The sequence below is a fragment of the Ictidomys tridecemlineatus genome, chromosome 10, assembly GCF_052094955.1.
Source record: "Ictidomys tridecemlineatus isolate mIctTri1 chromosome 10, mIctTri1.hap1, whole genome shotgun sequence".
NCBI lineage: Eukaryota > Metazoa > Chordata > Mammalia > Rodentia > Sciuridae > Ictidomys > Ictidomys tridecemlineatus.
The window spans coordinates 60,092,305-60,112,843 of NC_135486.1; the positions used below are offsets into that span (position 1 = coordinate 60,092,305).

At 51.1% G+C, this 20,539-nt stretch overlaps 1 protein-coding gene across 8 annotated transcripts in view; it reads right to left on the minus strand.

Moving 5' to 3' along the window:
• The window catches only part of Ttc13 (tetratricopeptide repeat domain 13), a 58,284-nt gene that overhangs the window by 9,266 nt on the left and 28,479 nt on the right, over positions 1-20,539 (minus strand). For 4 of the 8 annotated variants that reach the window (XM_078023035.1, XM_078023034.1, XM_078023033.1 and 1 more), the window contains 11 exons: positions 18,193-18,309; positions 17,121-17,231; positions 12,181-12,263; positions 10,506-10,647; positions 10,088-10,262; positions 8,009-8,165; positions 6,538-6,668; positions 5,791-5,923; positions 5,151-5,243; positions 3,311-3,394; positions 2,035-2,119 (listed from right to left, as the gene is read on the minus strand). In XM_078023035.1, the coding sequence (XP_077879161.1) occupies positions 2,035-2,119; positions 3,311-3,394; positions 5,151-5,243; positions 5,791-5,923; positions 6,538-6,668; positions 8,009-8,165; positions 10,088-10,262; positions 10,506-10,647; positions 12,181-12,263; positions 17,121-17,231; positions 18,193-18,309 (1,311 nt within the window). Of the gene's footprint in view, positions 1-2,034; positions 2,120-3,310; positions 3,395-5,150; positions 5,244-5,790; positions 5,924-6,537; positions 6,669-8,008; positions 8,166-10,087; positions 10,263-10,505; positions 10,648-12,180; positions 12,264-17,120; positions 17,232-18,192; positions 18,310-20,195; positions 20,289-20,539 lie in introns of all 8 variants that reach the window. The other 4 variants (XM_078023031.1, XM_078023030.1, XM_078023037.1 and 1 more) reach the window with 2 other exon arrangements.

Genomic DNA, 20,539 nt, shown 5'->3' on the forward strand with positions numbered 1-20,539 from the left:
GGGACTGGGTATTCAGAGGGATCCCCTCCACTGTCTGTGAGAATCTGCCACTCTGGCAGGAAGTCAAGTACCGACTTAATATGGAGACAGGATTGAACCCCATACACACTGTTTGCCCTACAAAACATATCTAAGGTGGAATTAAATTTGTAAACTCTGTGCAACTATAAAAACAGAGTAGTTGCAACATACTGCAATAAAAGGGGGAACTCTGGTCATCTTCATGGTGCTGTGCAGTGTCACCCCGGCTTCTAGGACCCTTTCACTAACCCAGTCTACAACTCACCTCTGTAACCAGAGCCCTGCCCCACATGCTCCACCCTGTCCTGGTCCTGGTGAATCCACCATGGTGCCTCTGGCTGTCGGAGAGTGGAGCTGGCAGCTGCCCTCTGGGGGTTGGCCTGCTGTGCTTGGCGAGTCTTCTAGGCACGTCCCTGTTGTGTGTGCAGAGCACGCTGTGTCCATTCACTGCAAGCCATGGGTCACTCCGGCACAAGTGGCTGACTCGGGGGGCACCTATCTGCTCCAGGGCCCACCGCAGTTCCCAGAGTATAGCGCAGGGCTGTGCGACCCTGTCTCATTCCTGAGGAACTTCGCTTTGGGCCCCAGGGTGCTCTTGTGCATGGGGTGCCACTCTTGGACACAGTGAGCTCCGAGCACCCAGGCCCCAACTCACCTTGCCCTCATCGACCCATCCATCATCTGGCTGGCTATGCCCCGACCCCCATCTTTCTTCTCTCCTGGGCTTCTGCTAGCTAGGGCTGCTCTTCACCTGTTTCCTCCCACCTTGGGAGGACTCGGGGCAGGCGCCTCTTCCTTGGACACAGTCCTGCGAGGCCAGCTGAAGCGCTTGTGTCTGACGTTCAGCCATCTTCCATCTGGCGGCCGCTCAGACTTCCTCAGCTCGTAAAAACTCCGTTTCTTTCCCATCACACATCCATTCACCCCATGACACTGATTCATTCTCACGAAATGACCCACGTGTTCTCACTGAGGTCAGATCACACAGGCAGTGCCCTGGTACAGCTGACGTACTTGGCACACATGCGCCCATGCAAGTAGCCTTGCATTCTGGGCCTTTCCTGCTCTTCTAGGCAGGTCTCTCCTGCTCTGGCTCTCCCCCGGAGGCCAGCTAACCGGGGCTCCTTCTTGACACCGTTATCTCCTGCATCGAGCTTCCCTGGCCAAAGCAGTGTTTCTGAGATCCAGTCACAAATTTTCCCTTTGGTCTTGAATCTCTTCCACGTACTCACTGAGGAGCACTCACAGGTCCCTGGAAGCCCTCCTCTGGACCAGCAGAGATGTGGATGGGCAGCACACGCTGTGACCACATCTCACCATGCACATCTGAGGTGGGGTGTTTTAAGCAGCCATTTCTAGTCTTGCGGGGCTATGAGACCTAGATGCTATGTGACCTGCTGCCGTCCAGCTCCCCCCACAGAGCTGCCCCAAAGCTGCTGAGCTCCTGAGCTGATCACCAGTCTAGACTGGGGACTACTGACTTTTCAGTCCCTGGATTTTCTTTTGATTCCTCTGGTAGCTCCCATTTTCCTGCTGAGGTTCTCCATTAGTAAGTTCCTGTTTTGCTCTGGGCTCCTGAAGTGTTTACGAAGCAAACAAGACCTTCTGTTTACTTTTCTTGGTTATGGGTCCCCTTTCTTCACATTTCATGCTACTCTGAAAGAACACCTGACTCTGGGAAATTTATAAGAATAGAAATTCACTGTCACGACATGGAGGCTGGAAGCCCAAGAACGAGGCACCATCTTCACGATGGAGAGGAGGCGGGCAAGAGGCAGAGCTTGCTCCCCAGAGCCCTGCCCAACCATATCATCACTGGCTACCACAACAGAGGTGCCATCCCCACACTGTGCACCAGGGACTGTTCCTGCAGGAGAGCTCTGGGGGACATGCAGACCGCAGCACTGACTCCCCGTAATTACTGTTAGCAAGCATGCACTTAGAGATTATGAGGCTGTAAGTGCTGTTGCTTTTCCCCTGAAGCCACCTCTGCAATTCTGATGATCAAGTTACCTTCATAATTGGAAGAAGGTCTTCTACTTTGTGTACCTTTTCCAAAGCTTCTCTGACTTCCAACAACCCTTTAGGATTATTAGCCCTTTAAGAGAGAGGGGGAAGGAAGGAGAGGGCAACTGAGGTTATGCAGAAATATGATTAACCAATCATGCAATTAGCATTAACTTAAATAAGTTGCTCCTAATTACAAGCAGTCAGTACAGTTGGCCTCTGTATCCTCAGGTTCCACATATGCAAATTCAACCAAGGGATCAAAAATACACAGAAAAAGCTGGGAGAAGTGTGCACACCTGTAATCTCGGTACCTTGGAAAATTCAGGCAGGAGGATCAAAGGTTCAAGACAGCAGGGGCAACCTGGCAAGGCCCTGTCTCAAACTAAAATTAAAAAAAAAAAAAAAAAAGAGTGGCGATGTAGCTCCATGTTAGAGCACCTGGGGTTCAACTAGGGCGGAGGAAGTACAAAAGTACAGCCTCGGTACTGGACATGTGCGGGCGTCCTTCCTGTCATTACTCCTAAACAACACAGTAAGCCAACCATTAATAGCACTGTGCTTTGCTTGGCAACAGCGGTAACCTAGAGGTAGCCTGGGTGTGGGGCTGATGTGCTGGGGTCCTATACTTGTCATTTTTAGAAGCACTTCTTCATTGCTATAGCACCTGCAGGTGTTGGCATCTACTGTAGGTCCTGGGACTGTCCCCAGGGGAGACCAGGGGATGTCTGCACTTGTGTGGTAGGCCAAAACCTCAGTTCTAAATAGTACGGGGGCAGGGGCGTGCACAATTCTAAGGAGTTCAGGCTGCAGATGAGAATCACTGAAGTGGCGGAGCAGGGAAGGCAGCAGGGACAGCCAGCTAGCATCATGTCCCATGTGTGGTGTGGATTCTGGCAAGACCCTGTCAATTCCCCAATTTTGCAGCTGGCCATACAAGTGTTTTTCATCCTGAGGCTGCTCAGTGAGCGCAACCTGCCAGGGTTCACACCAATGCAGGCTGAGTTAGTGCTCTGTGGCCACTCAGTGCTGAGTTCCCTGGAGAAAGGAGGAGACCCCAAGGGCCCAAGTGCCAGGCTAGCACTCAGCCCTCCGAACTCTGGCTGTGGAGGAGGAGGAGTGCCGACTATAGGCCTCACAAGCTGAGGCCCCACACAACATCTGGTCCACCCATTCCCCCTCGTCAGTGGGTATGGTGTTACATCTCTACATTCAGTGAACATAACAAATGTAAAAGCTATCCAGTCGGTCCATCACCATGAAGGAAAAACTGGAGGCTTACCCATGATAAACAAGAATTCTATCTTTGATAAAATGAAGTATTTTCTCAAAGTATTCCAGATATCTCATGTTGATCACCTGACCCCTGAAAGGCAGAAGAAATAATGAAATTAACAATCTTCTCACAAAGGAACATGCTTGGAGTGATACCTGTGTCAATTCAGGGACATCAAGAGTCATAAGAACAATACAGCCAAGACAAGGTTGGGGATCCCTTTCTCGGTCTTGAAGGCAGAAGCAAGGCCTCAGCAGGCTTGGGGGCCCTTCCTGTCTGGAGAGCTGGCTCTGCCCGGGTGCAGCGCAGCCCTGAGGAGTGCAATGCAGGTGCAGACTTGGATGCAGCCGCACGGCCCGAGCAGCCACCAGCTCTCCTGATGTGCCACTGATGGGTCTCCTGCTCTCCAACTTTCTTTCCTACTTTCTACTCCAAATATTCTCCTTGCTTCGTGTCCCTTTTTCCTATTCCAGAAATTCACATCCAGCCGTACTGGAGTCCCAGGGCCCGCCTTACTGCCTCCCTGGCCCCCACCTCAAGGTCACCACTGTACAACATGAATGGCGCCCTGTGTAGCACTTCTTGGGCTCCACCAACTCCGTCCTGTGTTAGCTGGCTACCTAGATGATCACGCACCTGAGCCGGCAGCCTCGGGGCCGTCCCTGTGGCCAGGCTCCCCACCACTTCTGATACACCACCAGAGCTTCTGGTTGCCCCTCCTGAACATTTTCTCCTCTGTCAACTCACTTCCTGACAGCTCCAAGACCGCTGATGTGTTCACAGCTCTCCAAACTGGTCCCCGACAGCTGCCCTGCTGCCACTCCTGAATGGCTCACCACCACCTTCAGGGAAAATTCCTCAGGGGGAACTAAGAGCTATTTGTATCCTGGCTTCTGTCTTTCCAGCCTCTGTACCCCCTGCCCCTCAGCTGCACTGGGTCACCACCTCCAGGACCTTGCCCAGCACATTCCTGGACTTATGCCCCCTCATCCCCTGCCCTCTTCCTGGCAGCCTACCTTCCTTACAGCCTGGACCAAGCCCCTTCTCTGTTCCCTAGGCATCCTGCACCAGTGGCCACCCTGTCTCAGTACCGCACTGTATCCCTCAAACCAGGGCCTGCTGCACCTCCCACAGTCCACCACACTGCCCAGCACATGCCCAGCAGCAGTGGCCTTCAGTCACAGCCAGTTGACTGAGGCCAGCTACACATCTCAAACTGGTTCCATGTGAAATAGGAAGATACGAGTCAGAAGGGAAAAAGAAATTTATTTTCTAGAACTTAAAAAAATTGGCATTTCTACTAACACCCAACCTAAATGTCAATCATGTGGAATGATATCTTGTTGACTCAGGTTTCTGTAATCAAAAGCATTTTTGATGTGACATGGTATATTTGTAAGTTTTATCTAAACTTAATTTCATTAAAGAGGCTAATTGCATAGATCTCCTTGAAGCTGACTCTAACGTGTTCATCATTTACTTAGAGGGCGGATAAGATGGGGAGGGAGAGAGGGAGGTGGTACGCGCTGCCCAGAGCCCAACTTGCAGAGCTCTTGGACAAAGCACAGTACTCAGCCATCCACTGGCTCTCCCATGTCGGGGAGAGGCAAGCTTCCCCCTGCTACTGCAGACTGGTCAGCAGGTTCTCAGCATTCTTCATCTCGTGGGTATCTCAGGACCCCTTAGAGACTGATCTGGCAGCCTACCCTTCAGTTATGCTCAACATTGAGAAGAGCTGGGGAAAGAGTGTGGCAGGCAGCGGAAAGGGGTGTCACAGGACTGTGGGTGCAGAGCTGACCTTGGGCTGTCCACTCCCATGGAGGGAGAGGACGCAGAAGGCATGTACCTGATCAAGTTGATGTGGTTGTTGAAGCCTCTGCTGAGACTCCGTGCTGGCATCTGATCCAGCCACAGCACGGGCTGGTCGGGGTCGGCCACCCTGTGAAGCAGAGTGCATGACAGCTGAGACCTCAGGAACCCAGGCACTTGCAGACACGCACATAGAGCACAATAGCCTTGAACCACTAGGTTGTGGCATCCCAAAGTGCGACTCAAGCTGCAGAGTCCAACAGAGGTCCCAGGGGGCCAAGCAGGAAGCAACAAAGGTTTACCAGCAGAGCAAATGAGGACCAAAGACCCTCCACACCGGCTGGCTAGAGAGGGACCCGCCCTGCCACCCACTCAAAGCAGCCACAGGTAAGGAATGGCTCCTCAGAGACTGCCTCTTCCAGACTCTTCCAAAACTGAGGAAAGAATGCGGTGATAACAAAGGACTGCAGCCGTGCAGCACTCAGCTCCTGCTTCACAACTTGAGCTGGGTGTTTTTCCACAGAAAAAAGAGGACAGCAATTTCTGGAGGCCTTTCCAGAGAGCAACCTAACACACAGGCCAACTGTTACTAAGCCCAGCAGCATTCACACCTGCGGGTCAGAAGAGGCGCCACCTGCCCACAAGGAGACCAGGGCCTGCTCCCCCTGGCCGGTTACCTTCTCCACCGAACGGCAATGTCGAACATGTCCCTCCACTGCATCAGCCGTGTCCTCCCACCCATGCGCACCTTCCCGTTGGTCCAGGTGCGCTGCACAGCCTGCATGACCTCCAGTGCCGCCAAGCCCATGGCTGCGAGAAGAGAGAAAGACTGAGATGGCTCACCAGGGTGCTAGGGTGCTCACCTCTTCAATTAGGCACCAGACTCACAAGTCCTGGCCACACAGCGGGACGCACCATACGAGCCTGGCACCGTCCTCCTAAACCAAGACCAAAGGGTCTTCTCCCAGCTCCCCCAGGAAAGCAGGGGAAGCTCCCATCCTCTGAACTCCTCACTACACTATAACAAACCAAACCGGCGGCCCTGGACCACCCACCCGACCCAGAGAGAACCTGAGAGGACGTCTGTTCTGGGTCTGTGAGGGCGGGAAGTGGTGTTTCTTTCACAATTCCCCCTAAAACCGACTTGTCGTGTCTCAGTGGGGATTGCATGAAGGGTGAGCTCAACACATGCTATGGATAATTTTTAAAAAGCAGGAAATGGGCTGGGGTGGTGGCTCAGTGGTACAGTGCTTGCCTAGCATGCATGAGGCACCGGGTTCGATCCTCAGCATAAAAATAAGACATTGTGTCCATCTAAAAACTAAAAAATAAATATATATATATATTTTTAAAAAACAGGAAGCAGACTGACCCTCGGCTCTTATGCTAGAAACAGCGGCATTCCAAACCAGTTCCCAAAATACCTCTGTGTATCCGCTTGTTGGGCAGAAAGCCGGGTGTTTCATACTGCATCAGTGACCCCAAACGATCAGCCACACAGATCAGTTCCTGCACTCCAGGCTTATAACTCTCGAAACTCTGATGTAGCACGTCTCTGGAAGAAACATCACTACCTGGTGAGAATTTCCACAGCAGACAAGGGTGAGCCAACCCTTAAGAGCAGACAACGGCAGATCTGCTATTACCCTGTATGTTGGATTCCTATTTCAACAATCACATTTTCTATTCTTAAAACTTTTATTTAAGATCTACTTGTGACAGTCTCTTGTTCTCTCTTCACCATTTCCTTAAGCATTTCACTTGGCATAATTTTCAGTCTGCATCAACAACTGCAATACCCAGGCCTCAAGGTCTCAGGCTGTGGTCTATTGTTCTGACAATTTCCTTATATGGCACTAGTGACTTTGGCCCCTGACTCTCATACCAATGATGTGGGTGTGCACGGATCCTGGGGGCCAAGTGGCACTGTTTTCCCACCAGGAAGGAAGGATTTGCATGTGCTTCTGTTAAGACCTGGGCCACGCCTCCAACAAGGATGCTTCAGCCCCTTTGTGCTCAGCAACCAAGCCTTCCTGTGCCCAGGGGCCCTGTTACTCCACTGCACTCACCCCAGGACACTACTGTCCTCAAAAAGGTGCTTCTCACCCACCAATCTGGCTTGAGAAAATGAAAAGGTCTAACTTTAGTAATTCTCTCCCTTAAGGCATCGCTAGACTTCTAGGCATCCAGTTCTACTCCAGACCCAACTATTTTGCAAAGAGCCCTTTACCATTTCCATTTTTGCCACTTTATAGCAGTAGTTGTTACTATGTAACTTTAAACTTTTGAAATGTTAAATAATTACTTATGAAAGTAACATAGTAAAAGAATCAAGGAAATCAAACCGCCTAAGTGTAAACCGAAGGGAAAGTGAGGCTGGAGGGAAAGATGTCCATCAAAGTCTCAAATTACTTTGCATGAAAACAGCTGAAGCCCTATGAGCTCCAGAAAGAAATCAAATGTGAACATGGACAGGGAGCCACATGGTGATGGAGAAGGATGAGGACAGGGAGCCACGTGGTGATGGAGAAGTATGAGGATGCAGCGGACAGGGAGCCATGTGGGATGGAGAAGGGTGAGGATGCAGTGGACAGGGAGCCACGTGGTGATGGAGAAGGGAAAGATGCAGTAGACAGGGAGCCACATAGTGATGGACAATGGTGAGGATGCAGTGGACAGAGAGCCACGTGGTGATGGAGAAGGGAAAGATGCAGTGGACAGGGAGCCACGTGGTGATGGAGAAGGGAGAGGATACAGTGGACAGGGAGCCACGTGGTGAAGGAGAACAGTGAGGATGCAGTGGACAGGGAGCCACGTGTTGATGGAGAATAGTGAGGATGCACTGCTGCTCAGCTCTGAAAGGTAAAGAGCACCGTGCTCCCCAGCAGCACTCACTTTATATGGGGCTGCAGGCCCGGTTGCTCCTCGTAGTCTTCTATGAGGAAGGGCAGGCTCTTTGCCCAGTGGTCCTTGAAGCTGCCAGGCAAGTCCACATCTACGCTGTACTCTGTGAGGGGCGTGTCGAGGTGTGCATGAAGGTACCGGGAGTACTCTATGGAGGCAAAGGCAGGGCCATGCTCTCTAAGTTGCCAGCCACACAGATGCACCTAACACATTGCTATTTAGTTTCAGGACTCCACAGGAGACCCTAAGCTTTAATAGGCCCCATTATGACATGGTAACAGGGCCACCTGACCGTGACGTGAAGTGCCAGAGTCAAGGACAAGGCAGTTGACCTGGCCAACTCTGGTTACACTGTAGACACCTTCCCACAAACTACAATGAAGACCTCATCTTTCAATTCCAGAGCCTGAGAACCAAGCTCAGCGCCAGGCTGAGGCTGGGGCTCTGCCAACTGACAGGCAGATCCGTGAGGACAAGCCTTCTCCAGCACACCCTCTGCCCATCACTGCAGAAGCACTGCAGAAGGACTAGGTGCATGGGACTGCCCCCGGCCTGCAGTCCACAAGGCCATGCTCCCTGAGCCCGGAAAAGAGGGTGAAGAGCGGGGCTGCCAAGGGGGCAGCCTGTGCCACCTGCCAAGAACACTTAGGATGAGCCTGAGGGGACAGGAGTGTATTTTTATTTGATATGAATTTAAAACTGATGCTTGGGCTGGAGCTGGGATTCAGTGGTGGACAATAACCTAGCACATGCAAGGTCTTGGGTTGGATCCTCAGCACCACATAAAGATAAATAAAAATAAAGGTATTGTGTCCACCTACAACAACTGATACTTGATTCAATTATTAGAAAACCTGGGTAAATTTGAAATAATCTGCATATGTGAATCTAACTTTTCAGCTGTAAATTTTATGAGATCTAAATCTAGGTGAGGACTCTGCAGTGAAAGGTGGGCACAGCAGTGCATACCTGTCATCCCAGCTATTCAGAAGGAGACCCCAGCTTTCAGGCCAGCCTGGTCTGCTCATCAAGACCCTGTAGCAGCTGGGCAAGATGGCCACACTTGTAATCCCAGCAGCCTGGGAGGCTGAGGCAGGAGGATGGCGAGTTCAAAGCCAGCCTCAGCAATGGTGAGGTGCTAAGCAGCTCAGTGAGACCCTGCCTCTAAATGAAATACAAAACAGGGCTGGGGATGGGGCTCAGTGGTCGAGTGCCCCCGAGTTCAATCCTTGGTACTCTCCACCCCCCGCAAAAAAGACCTTATACCAAAATAACATTTTTAAAAAGGGCTAGAGTGCTTGCCTGGCATGAGTGAGGCCCTGGGTTCAATCTCTACTATCACAGGGTAAAAAAAAAAAAAAAGAGAGAATATCCAAAAAAAATTTACCACTCAAACTGAGATATAATAAAATTGTAAAATATACACCAGATTTCACTTAGTACAAAAATAATATAAATTGCTTAATTAATACTGTTTTATGTTAATTATATGCTAAACTGGGTATATTAAATTAAATAAAATATATTATTAAAATTAGTTCCACCTGCTTGTTTTACTTTTTAATATGGCTATAACAAATTTTAAATTACATATATAGGGAGCAATTTTTTTTTCTGTTGGGCAGTGATGGTGCAGAGGGCTAACAATAACAAAACAAAACTAGACAGGCCTCATCCAGGCAAGAAACACCTCTACGTGCTATGGAGAAGGCGACACTGAGTAACAGAAGGTAACTAAGATTCGTTTCCTCCCTCCCAGAGGAATTTCACTGTCATACTCAGGATCCCAGGAAGGAGGCAGGTGGAGGTGGCAACCCCTCACTCCCAGCAGGCGTATAGAGGCCTCTCTCCTTCCCTCTGTGTCCCAGATGAGCTGTGGCCAGGCGGGAACATCCCAAAGACCATCACATGTGTTGATGTGTTTTCCCACTCAGGTAAAATGTATTTGAACTTCAGGAATAAATATTGCAGGAAGGGTAGGAAAGCATAAGCTGGCCAGAGGGGCTGGGGGCAAGGGAGCCAGCCTCTCGGAGACTCCGATTCTGAAGGTCTGAACACTTCTTGACTTACCACGGAGGTACTTCACTTTGAGGTACTCCGGGCTAGCCTTTTGGCCCGGAAGAGGATCGTTCAGCATGACTTTGGTTTGTGCTTTTATCCCTTCATAAAACTGTCCCATGGCCACGTGGCTGAGCCCCTTCATGTACTGGCACACTTCATTATATGGCTCCAGCTGCAGACACCTCTGGGCGAGGAAACACAGAATGCCATGTCAGCACCCACACGGCTTAAGAAACTGCAGTTCCTCATTCTTCATTCTGGGGTCTCAGACACACCTCTACTCTGTAAACTATAGGAAAAGACAAGGAATGTCCTTTTTCCTTCCATGGACTGCACACTGTCCTTGGCCCCCTTCCCTAGTCTCATACTCAGCTCTCCAAAGAAAGACCCAGCACCCACTCCAGTGCCTCCTGCTGTGCGGGCCCACCTTGAAGTTCTTCAGGGCTTCCTGCAAGCTGCCGTGGTGGTAGAGCATCATGCCCCGCAGCTGGAGGGTCTGCACATGATTCTGGTTGAGCAGCAGAGCCTTCTGAAAGCTCTCAGTGGCCGCTTCAAAATTGCCCAGTTCTCTATAGATATTCAACAACAGGATGAACACAGTGTAGACAGCACAGAGATCATGTAGACTGCTGAGTGGGCATGGGTAAATACCACCTTGCCACTGAACCTGGGCAGAGCCTCTGACTCAGTGTGCTCCACCTGCCTGTGAGGCTAGCCAGGCACAGGAGGACAACCACACAGCTCCTGACCTCTGGGACGTTAATGCACTGATTTCCACAAGGACACGCTACTCAAAACCCTCTGCCCAATTGAAAATGAGCTCTCACCCCTAAAGTGAATTTTAGTAAATACTAAAACACACTTTTCCTTTTGGAAAAAAGTATGCAGATTATAATTATATACAGGTTTATTGTTCTGATTGTTTAATTCACAGACTTAAGACTTGTTTTATTCTCATCATTATTACTATTATCTTAGTCCACTGACATTACTCCACTTAATCTAGGAAATCATTATGTAATTTGAATTTTTTTTTTTTTTTGTGGTGCTAGGAATTGAACCCAGGGCCTTGTGCATTCGAGGCAAGCACTTTACCAACTGAGCTCTACCTTCAGCCCTAATTTGAAATTTTGAGACAAAAAAGCATACTTTAGAATTATAAGCATTCCAGAATGAAAAATTCTTACTAACCTAATAATTTTCATATTTTGAAACTTCTACAAAGAATAGAAATAATTTCCAGATACTCTATATATCAGTTTTCTATAAATAACAAGTATTTGTTATAAAATATCTGCTTACATTCATAGAGCACTTTACAAGATGATTTCCAGTCTGTTTTCAATTTCTACTCCCAACGATTCTGTGGGACAGGAGGGATACATATGATCCCTTAAACCCCAAACAAATCCAAATGCACTTTCTCCAAGTCAGTGTAAGACAGTGTCTCAAACTACTACATCCAGTAAATAAGCTCTTCAGTCTGGTCCACCTGAGTGGGGGACCTGACAGGGAGACCCTGGAGCTCAGGGTGGTCAAAAGTCCACACCTGTGGAGGGGGCCAGGATCTAGCCTCTCAAGGCCTAAGCCATGAGCCCCTCTGTCATGCCACCTGCCTCCTCTCGGGATCAGAGTGTAATCAGAGGCTCTACCAGGGAGCTCCAGGCTTGGAGCCAGGTGCCAGGTTCTAGTCACTAGTGCTCTCACCTGACAGAGGCACATTATAACCAAGATGTTCTCACCCCTTCACCTTCAAGCAGATCACGTGATGTGGAAATTGACCATATTACCATCTGAAAGTGACAGCAGCATCTACAACCCAGGAGCTTCAAAATACCAGATTCAAAATGATGACCTCAAAGGACTAAGGACCTCCTGGCCAGGAGACCACACCCAAGGTGCTCAAGATGCTGATGTGACATACAGTTGCCTCAGTCCCAGGGACCACCCACCAGCTGCCTAGGACCTGGGGACCACCCACCAGCACACAAATGCCCACCCAGGGCAGAATGACCCTCTCTTGGGTAAGAAACGTCATCTTCTATAACATCCTGCTCCAGGCTTCTTCCTCAGTCTCCCCGTGCCCCATGACCATGACTTACCTGTAGGCCTGCCCCAGGCTTTTATATGCATCAATAAAATCAACTTTCTGCTTCAGAGCTTCTTTGAAGGACTCAATGGCTTCCTGGAAAAAGTATGTGGAAATTATTTCATTTGCATAGCTCTTAAAATCAAGTTTCACATAATTCACTAAAGGATTTAAACAGATATTACACATGGTCCCTGACAAGAGTCTCTTTTAAATAGGTGGACTTGAGAGAGAGAGGAAATGCAACAGACTCTGAGTGAGGAGGGTTTGATTTCAGGAGTAACAAATGCACTAGAATGCACCTTCATCTGAATATCATTTCCTTCATTAATAAATGCCTAACAGACCAAAAGTAAACCTAGAAGCTGCGTGAGAGCATTTGAAATGATCACATTAGCAGCGTTTAAAATCTCATCGACAAGAGACAAAAATGTGTGTAAAGAAAGAGAAAAGGTTCCCAGGAGTGTCATCTGGGGATTCCCCTGGCCAAACAGGAAAGGAAGAACCCAGACGAGGGCCGGCATCCATGGGGCTCCCAGGGACCCTCCCCTTCCCTGAGAGCCTGCAGGATGGTACTCAGTTTTGCTTAAGGGTGACGCCCTAGGCTTGGCCCTGAACTTGTCACCACAACTTCATTATTACTGTTAACAAAAAGACACGTCACACTGCCCCCGGGAAGAGCATCTTACTACAGTTAACTGCCACAAAGTTGCTCTGTGGTAGCTTTAAGGAAAAGGGCTTCCCTGTAGACACTCAGGCCACTGGCGGGAGAGTGCTCCTGAAGACGCCTTACACATGGTAGGCACTCTGCAAACATCTGCAAACCACTTAGCAAAAGCAGCCCAGTCTCAACTCTTCTCAGAGAGCTATCTGCCCTGCATCTGACTGTATCTGGTGGGATGGAGAGCAAGAGGCTACTCTTAATTTGGCTTCCTGCCATGGCAGAACCTTGATTTTTAAGATCTTTACAACTGTACTTTCACCAACAAGCATGTATTAAGCGCCTACTATGTGCTAGAAAGAGCTGAGGTGGGGAGGGGGGGCACAAAGATGAGCAAGTCATTATCTCTGTCCTTTAAAGAATGCAGTCTAGTTAGACAGCCAGCTGCTAGCTGGGTTATTAGGCGTAAAAATCAGCAGCCACAAGGAGACGGGTAAGTTTCTGGGAAGTTTCCCTTCTGAGAAGAGAATGGCCAACTGTACCTGGGGACACCAGGAGAAGCTTGGGAGGAAGTGGGAGTGCAGTGGGTCTTGGAGACAGGGCGTAGCTAGTGAAGAGGGCATTCTGTGGAGGAGTGTGTGGGGCGGGGCAGAGCATTGGGCATGTGGAGGGTGAGGGGGCAAAGGCCCACTGTGGCAGCAAGCGGGGCAACACTGCCTGCAAGAACCAGGCGCCTCGGCAGGTTCGGCCCCAGGAGACGCCACCCCAGGGAGAAGGCTGCCTGCCAGAACAGGAGGGCAGCGGGCAGAGCAGCCCAGCAAGGTCACCGTGGCAGTCCAGGCAAGAGATAATGAAAGCTTAAACAGTGCTCAAGGACAGGAGAGAAGGGTCAGGTCCAGGGGACATGTTTGAAGGCAGACTGGGACAGGGTCTGGAGGCTAGGGGGACGGGGCAAGGGAGAGGAGGGCAGGGAGCCTGAAGCTGAAGAGCTGGGCGGACACGAGGAGTGCAGGAGGAAGGACAGCCGGGCGTGTCCAGTCCGAGTGCGTGTGGACACCTGGTGCGGTGCCCAGGAGGCACCTGCCGCCCGCTCCACTTACAGCATGCGTGGACGCCACAGTTCTTCCAAGTCTGATTCTTTCCAGCTCCTAAGAGCCTTGGGTTTCGGGGCTCCTGTCTAATCACTGCACAGCTGGCTACCTCACTCTGCCAGAGAGGGGACACAGCAGAGTCAGGATGGTAAGCCACCAGGAACAGAGAACTGCGTTCAAACGAGTTGGTCTTTACATACATAAACTGGCCTTGAATTCATACTATTGTCCCACAGTAACCCACCTGATTAATTTCTAAATTGTCATTGGCCTACACAGACCATTTTTAGGATATAAAAACAGCTCAAACTCATTGGTAATGACTACTGAGAGTGAACACCAAAGGTTGACGGCCACCAACCCTCTGCAGCTGCTCACTGACACCAAGAATACATTCAGGCAGCTCAAAGCAAAGTCTGGTAAAAACGGTGGAGTGAATAGCATCGGACAGACTTCAACAGAAAGACTCTGCACTAGTTTCCCTAGGAACATCCAAAATGTCTGAGAGAGCGGCTAAGTTGGCAGTTGTGAAATCTGTAAAATGACATTGCCTAATAGCTACTGTCCCACAGTCACCCACCTGATTAATTTCTAAATTGTCATTGGCCTACACAGACCATTTTTAGGATATAAAAACAGCTCAAACTCACTGGTCCTTTCATCATTTTGGTTAATAAGAGAAACAGAAGCATCTGGACCCAATTCATGCATTAACTCTAGATTTCACCTGACTCAGGTCCCCCCTAGGTAATGGGGATGGCCCGGCTCCTTCCATGCCTCCTATACTGCTGGGACTCCTGTGAGGCCGACCTCCCAGTAGATCTACAAGAATGCAGAAAGTGTCCCACTATGACCCTTGGGGTCTTTGTGCTAGGAGCACCGACCAAAAACCTCGGCAGGACTGATTCACAGAGAGACTTCTGATACTCAGGACATGAAAGCCCCGTCTCTGGGTCCTCGTCATGCTGATCCAGAATAAGCTAATCACAGCCCTCATCCAATCTGTAGTAGTGTGTCTGTTACAGCACTTCTCTAAAAATGTCACTTCCCGATAGCCTGAAGCCAGCCGCGTAGTGCCAAGGTGAAGGGAAGTCAGCCGTCTGCCTCTTTAACAGGATGGGCTTCTCTATGTTTTAAGCTTTCTCCTCCTCCATGAGCCACTCGAGAGTTGAATTGAGCACAGCACTGTGGGTCTGGACCTGTTCATCTAAGGTGGCTGTGTGAGAATCGTAGGAGCACAGGGCAGATTCAGAACAAAGGTCAGAGTCTCCAGGCAGCTGCTTGAGTGCACCCCGACCAACAGCTCTCCAAGCCAGTCTGTTTGAAGGACGAGACTCTACTGGGACCACCCTCCACTCACCGGCCAGGGCATGTGAGTGCAAGACACAGAATGTGCAACATCGTTCTTGGTTTTGTTTTTGTGGGATGAAGGTTATTTTTCCAGAATCTATACAACCTCGACTTCCACAGGGAAAACATTCATAACGACACCCGATTCCCATTTAGAGTTCAGAGAGCACTTTTCACACACAGTACTGTACTTAGTCCTCAGTCACTTCAAGGGCGGACAACAGGAGAGGCTGGTAGAAGGGTTCAGGAGCGTGGCCTGCAGCACAGCTAAAAACGTCAGAGCAAGACCTTCCAAGGCCAGATTCAATGCTGTACTTGAAATCTATTCAACCGATCCTGTTTGAGAACCTGCCGCATGGCGGGCTCTGTCCACAACACCGACACCAACACATGGCTCTTCACAGGGGACTCCGCCCATCCCCACTGCATGCACAACTGTCCCTCGGTGTGGCAGGTACCGAGGCCTGCCGGGTACTGAGGACTGCCAAGGCCTGCAAGCACTTAGGTGCATGCAGCCCACGCCCTCTGTGCACTTCAGGTCTTCTCCAGAAGCTTCCACTCCTCCTGGATGCCTCCTCCACAGGCTGTGGGACAGGGCTATGCTGAGCTCTCCAGGAGATGAAGGCAGGAGGTCCATGTTGCTCAGTGCCACACAATGCTTCCTCCAAGTACAGATGTGGGACCCACAGATACAGAGGGCCATGTGTGTCGGACCCTCAAGTCCCCAGAACTGCTTTCAGTGACAAAAGGCATGTTCTATTTGCCACAGCACACACCTGCCCTGTGCTGCTGCCAGTCACAACACAGACCCCAGACCAAGAGCCTTCCTGCCACCCTCCATCACCTCCCCTCAGTGCCCTGTGGTCCTTGAGCCACACCAGCCCAGCAGCACTTTCCTCCTGCTCCCAGAGCACCTCAGCAGTTCCTCAAGGCCTCCTCAGGCACAGGGGACACCACCAACACCCAGTAGCCGGTCTGTGTCACTCCTCACTGTGGCCACTACAATCTCCAAATCTACTGCCTAAATCAGAGATTTTGGTTCCAATTATAGATTTTCCCCAAATCTTCAACTCATAGCTTCTCTGAGTTCACAAGCTTCAGTCAGGATGCTCAGCACACAGTCCAGGCTGAGACCTGGTCTTCACCAAAACCCACCCGCTGTGCCTGCTCTGGCTCCTCACGGCCCCCAGGGCCTTCTCCCTGCCTCCCCCCTGAGCTCTGCGACGCACTCCGAGAGTGCAAGTCCTACTTCTCCTTCGTCATCTTGCATCGTCTCCCTTTCTGCACCTCCAAGGACCTCGCTGCTATCATTTGGAACTAGAATGTGCCCCTGAGTCTCCGGTGCTAGAGGTGGGGCCTTTGAGGGGTGATTAGACCAGGAGGACTGGGCCCATCCATGAATCAATCCGCCAATGGCAGAAGGGATGACTGTGAGCAGGGCCTCGCTTGAGCAAGCAGGTCACGGGGGCACGCCCTGGAGGTTTATCTCCTCCAAGCCCTTCCCCTCTCTCTGCTTTCTGGCTGCTAGGAGCTCAGCTCTCCTCTACCACTATGTTTTGTGTCAGCTGGGGCCCCGGGCAATGGAGCTGGCTTACCAAGAACTGGAACTCTAAAACCCTAAGCCCAAATAAACTTCCTTCTCTCAGGTGTTTTGATTGGGTATTTGGGTCACAGCAATGCAAAGGTGACTGACACACTGGCATACAGTAGGAGCTCAAGAAATATCAGATGATTTTCTAGGAGAGACCAATCAGACACCCGAGATGCCTTCTTAACATGTGTCATGCTGAATTCCACTGAAGCCCCTGTCCCCGCAAAGCACAGTGCACCTGCGCTACAGAGCACCGTCACCTTGAGAAGCCCTCTGTGGAAGAAGGTCAGGCCTTTGTACAGCATGGCTGTAGGCTGGTTCCTGTTCAGCTCCAAGGACTGCTCGAAGTCCTCGTGGGCCGTCGCGTAGTCCTGCGGGAGGGAGGGGAAACCGCGAGGGGTGGTCAGATGGTGGGATGCCTCCAGCCTCTGACAAGCAGAGAAACCCCACTCGTCCTGTGTCCTCAAGGACTCCACAGGGAATAATTCCTGGCCACACTCAGATCATTTGTTCGTAGCTGATTTTCAAAGAGGTTTAATTCAAGTCTTTTATCTCAACTACAGAAAGAATATTCTGGGTACTTCTGAAATACCAGGCCATGGGTCCAACCTGGCTCCTGCTGAGGCCCTTTTCACGTATTGTCTTTTCAACCAGAAGCTCTTACTGAAAGTACTACAGACCCACAAGAGCAGCGGTGACACTCACAAGGCCATGGTGACCCACAAGAGCAGTGGTGGCACTCATGAGGTGCACAGAGGATGCTCCTGCCAGTCTGGGCTGCTCACGCAGAGCTGTACCGAGAAGCCATGCGAGCTCAGGCCAGGCTCCTCAGGACGCTCAGACAGACCCATACGGCCGCACGCCTTGCTTCCCTCTGCTAACATCTGCAAGAGGAATGGAGGCATCACCCTGAACCAGACTTCACCTCTTCTTACCTTTTTCTTTTTAGGTACTGGGATTGAACTCAGGGGCACTCGACCACTGAGCTCCATCCCCAGCCCTATTCTGTATGTTATTTAGAGACAGGGTGTCCCTGAGTTGCTTAACACCTCACTGCGTTGCTGAGGCTGGCTTTGAATTCATGATCCTCCTGCCTCAGCCTCCAAAGCTGCTGGGATTACAGGTGTGGACACTGTGCCCAGCCTCTTCTTACCTTTTCTATCAGCTAACACTTTGTTGCTAACAGCTTAGAAGAGAACATGTGATTTGGATATGTCCCTTTGTCTACCAGGCTTCTGGGGCTGTGCTGTGGCACTGGGGTCTTACAGCCCAGGCAGATGGGGGCAGGAGAGCTCTGCTCAGGAGCACGAGACACCAAGCACAGCCACTCACCTCAGAGATGAAGTACAGGGTCCCCCGGTGCCTGTACAGCCGGGCTGATGGCTGGAGCTGAATGGCTTTGGTGAGATCACTCACTGCTTCGTTAATTCGTCCCAGAGGGGACAGAATCTGGAAACCCAGAAAAAGTGATCAGCGCTGAGCTGACACTGGCTTCTGAGTCCCCCTGACCACACACACACCAGCTGCTCCCTCAGCCACGTCCTCTGAGGGTGCGAGGACAAAGAGCTGAGAGGCCTGAACCCTCTTCCAGTTGGGGGAAGAATGAGCAGCTGCAACCATAGTGACAGTCCTGACACTATCTCACCCTCAGGGGACCCAGAGGTGGCTTTTCTTGAAATCTGACCCTTTTTGCAGGGACTATATATACCTTTCAAAATTTGGCAAATACAAACAAGGTTGTGGAAACTCATCTGATGACAACTTCTATCATTAGCACAGGCAAGTCACTGGGCAGAAGTTAGAGTTCTCTGAGGTCTTCAGCTCTGTCCTCTGTGGGAATGGTAGCTGCTGATCGTCTCTCAGAGCCCAAGTGCTGCCCACCCCTCACCCACGGTCCACTCTTCTGCGACTCAGAGTCCAGTCGCTATTGGGCAAGCTGACAGCACAGACGGCCAGCATCCACAGGGCGAAGGTGACTAAAGAGGCTCAGGGCACCAAGGCAGCCACATAGCTGGACCCAGCCACGTGTCCAATTCGAGGTCTGCTAGTGGCAGGGGCCTTTAGCCCAGTGCTGCCAGCTGTTCCACGCTCTCCAAAGCAGCACGGGGGACAGGGGATGCGCCATCCCCAGCACTCAGTATGGCACCTGGCGCTCAAGGACAGCAGTGGGCAGGCTGCACTGGGGAGGGACGGGCCTCCTCACTGGCCCAGGCACCAGGAAGCACACCTTCCAGGCGACCGGAGCACAGGACAAGTGCTCCAGGGAAGTGCCCTACCCAGCGTGGTGCCCTACTTAGCGAGGCTGCTCAGAGAACTTGCGCGACACCAGCGGGGGCCGAGATCTGGCTGAGACCCACTCTGGGCCAATCCTGCCCAACCATGCTGTACGAGAACAGTACTGCGCGGCCTGGATTGCCAAGACTGTTTCTGGATAAGTAATTAGTTCTCTATCAGGAGCAGGAAGTTCTGAAGCTGTCAAGTCTCAGCACCTTAACCGACTTCGCGACTCATCAGACCAGCACAGGGTAACCCCAGCTGCCATGCAGGGCCCAGGCCGGCCCTGGCCCCTGCAAGGCAGTGCAGCGCTGGGGGACGACAGGTCACATAGATGGGTAAGGAAGACACCACCTGAAACCCAAATCCCTGGCTAAATGTAAAATCCACTTTAAGAGAAGGGACCATGAGACACTGAGCATGGACACCACGGAGGAAGCTTCCAAAGCCCCGAGTACACAGCGCTCCTGCGCTTTCTCTCCCCAAAGAGGAAGCAGAGGTCTTTCTTCTTAGTCCAGCTATGAGGTCCCACCAGGTCAGACGCCTAAGGTCAGGTGTCATTCAAGGCAAAGAGGATGATCAGGGGCCATGGCTACCTGAGGAACACAGTATACCATGCCCCACAGCACCCCCTTGTGCCTAGCACTCCCGTGACAAGTCGGACTCCACAGGTCTGGCCACAGTCCCCCTTACCTGCTCTGTGCGCCTGGATAGGCAGGTCCTTCTTGTAAGAGCCACAGGGCTTTACATTTCAGTTTGACCAAACTGTCACATTACGTTTTGTTGAAGAGTATCACGTACACCAGAAGTACGCAAGCAATGTGTCTGTAGTGACCACAGACAGAGGCAGCGCAGGTCGTAACTGCATCCTTGAACCCTAAGCGTCACTGCTGGACGCTCAGTTCTCACTGCTCCAGTAACACCAGCCACACTTACAGGCACTAGGGCCTCCATAGGAAAGCCACAGGCGTAGGGGTGTGACAGTCACCGTGATAAGACAGTAGGGGAAGATCCAAGTTCCATTAACCCGATAAAGACAGGGGAAAAGAAACCGCACTCACTTCTGCTCGCTGCTCAAACACCTCTGGGCGGTCTGGTTCCAAGGCAATTACTCGGCTCAGCTCGAACAGAGCAAGCTCAGCATTCTTAATGTCCTTGAAAAGGCATTAGCTGGGTATGAGAAAGACTGCAGCTGGAAAGCAGGTGGTGTTGTTCAGAAACAGACATGCACTTCATTTCTGTGTAGCGACAGTGCCTCAGCCCAGTCCTCTCCCTTCCTCCACTGATCTGGCCGCCTGTCTCAGGTCCCGCAGGCGACAGGCTCCGCTTAACTGTAACCTACCTACATCTGGAACCAACTGACCTCAAGGATGGGCATATGGGCACCTGTCTACGTGCTGCTGAC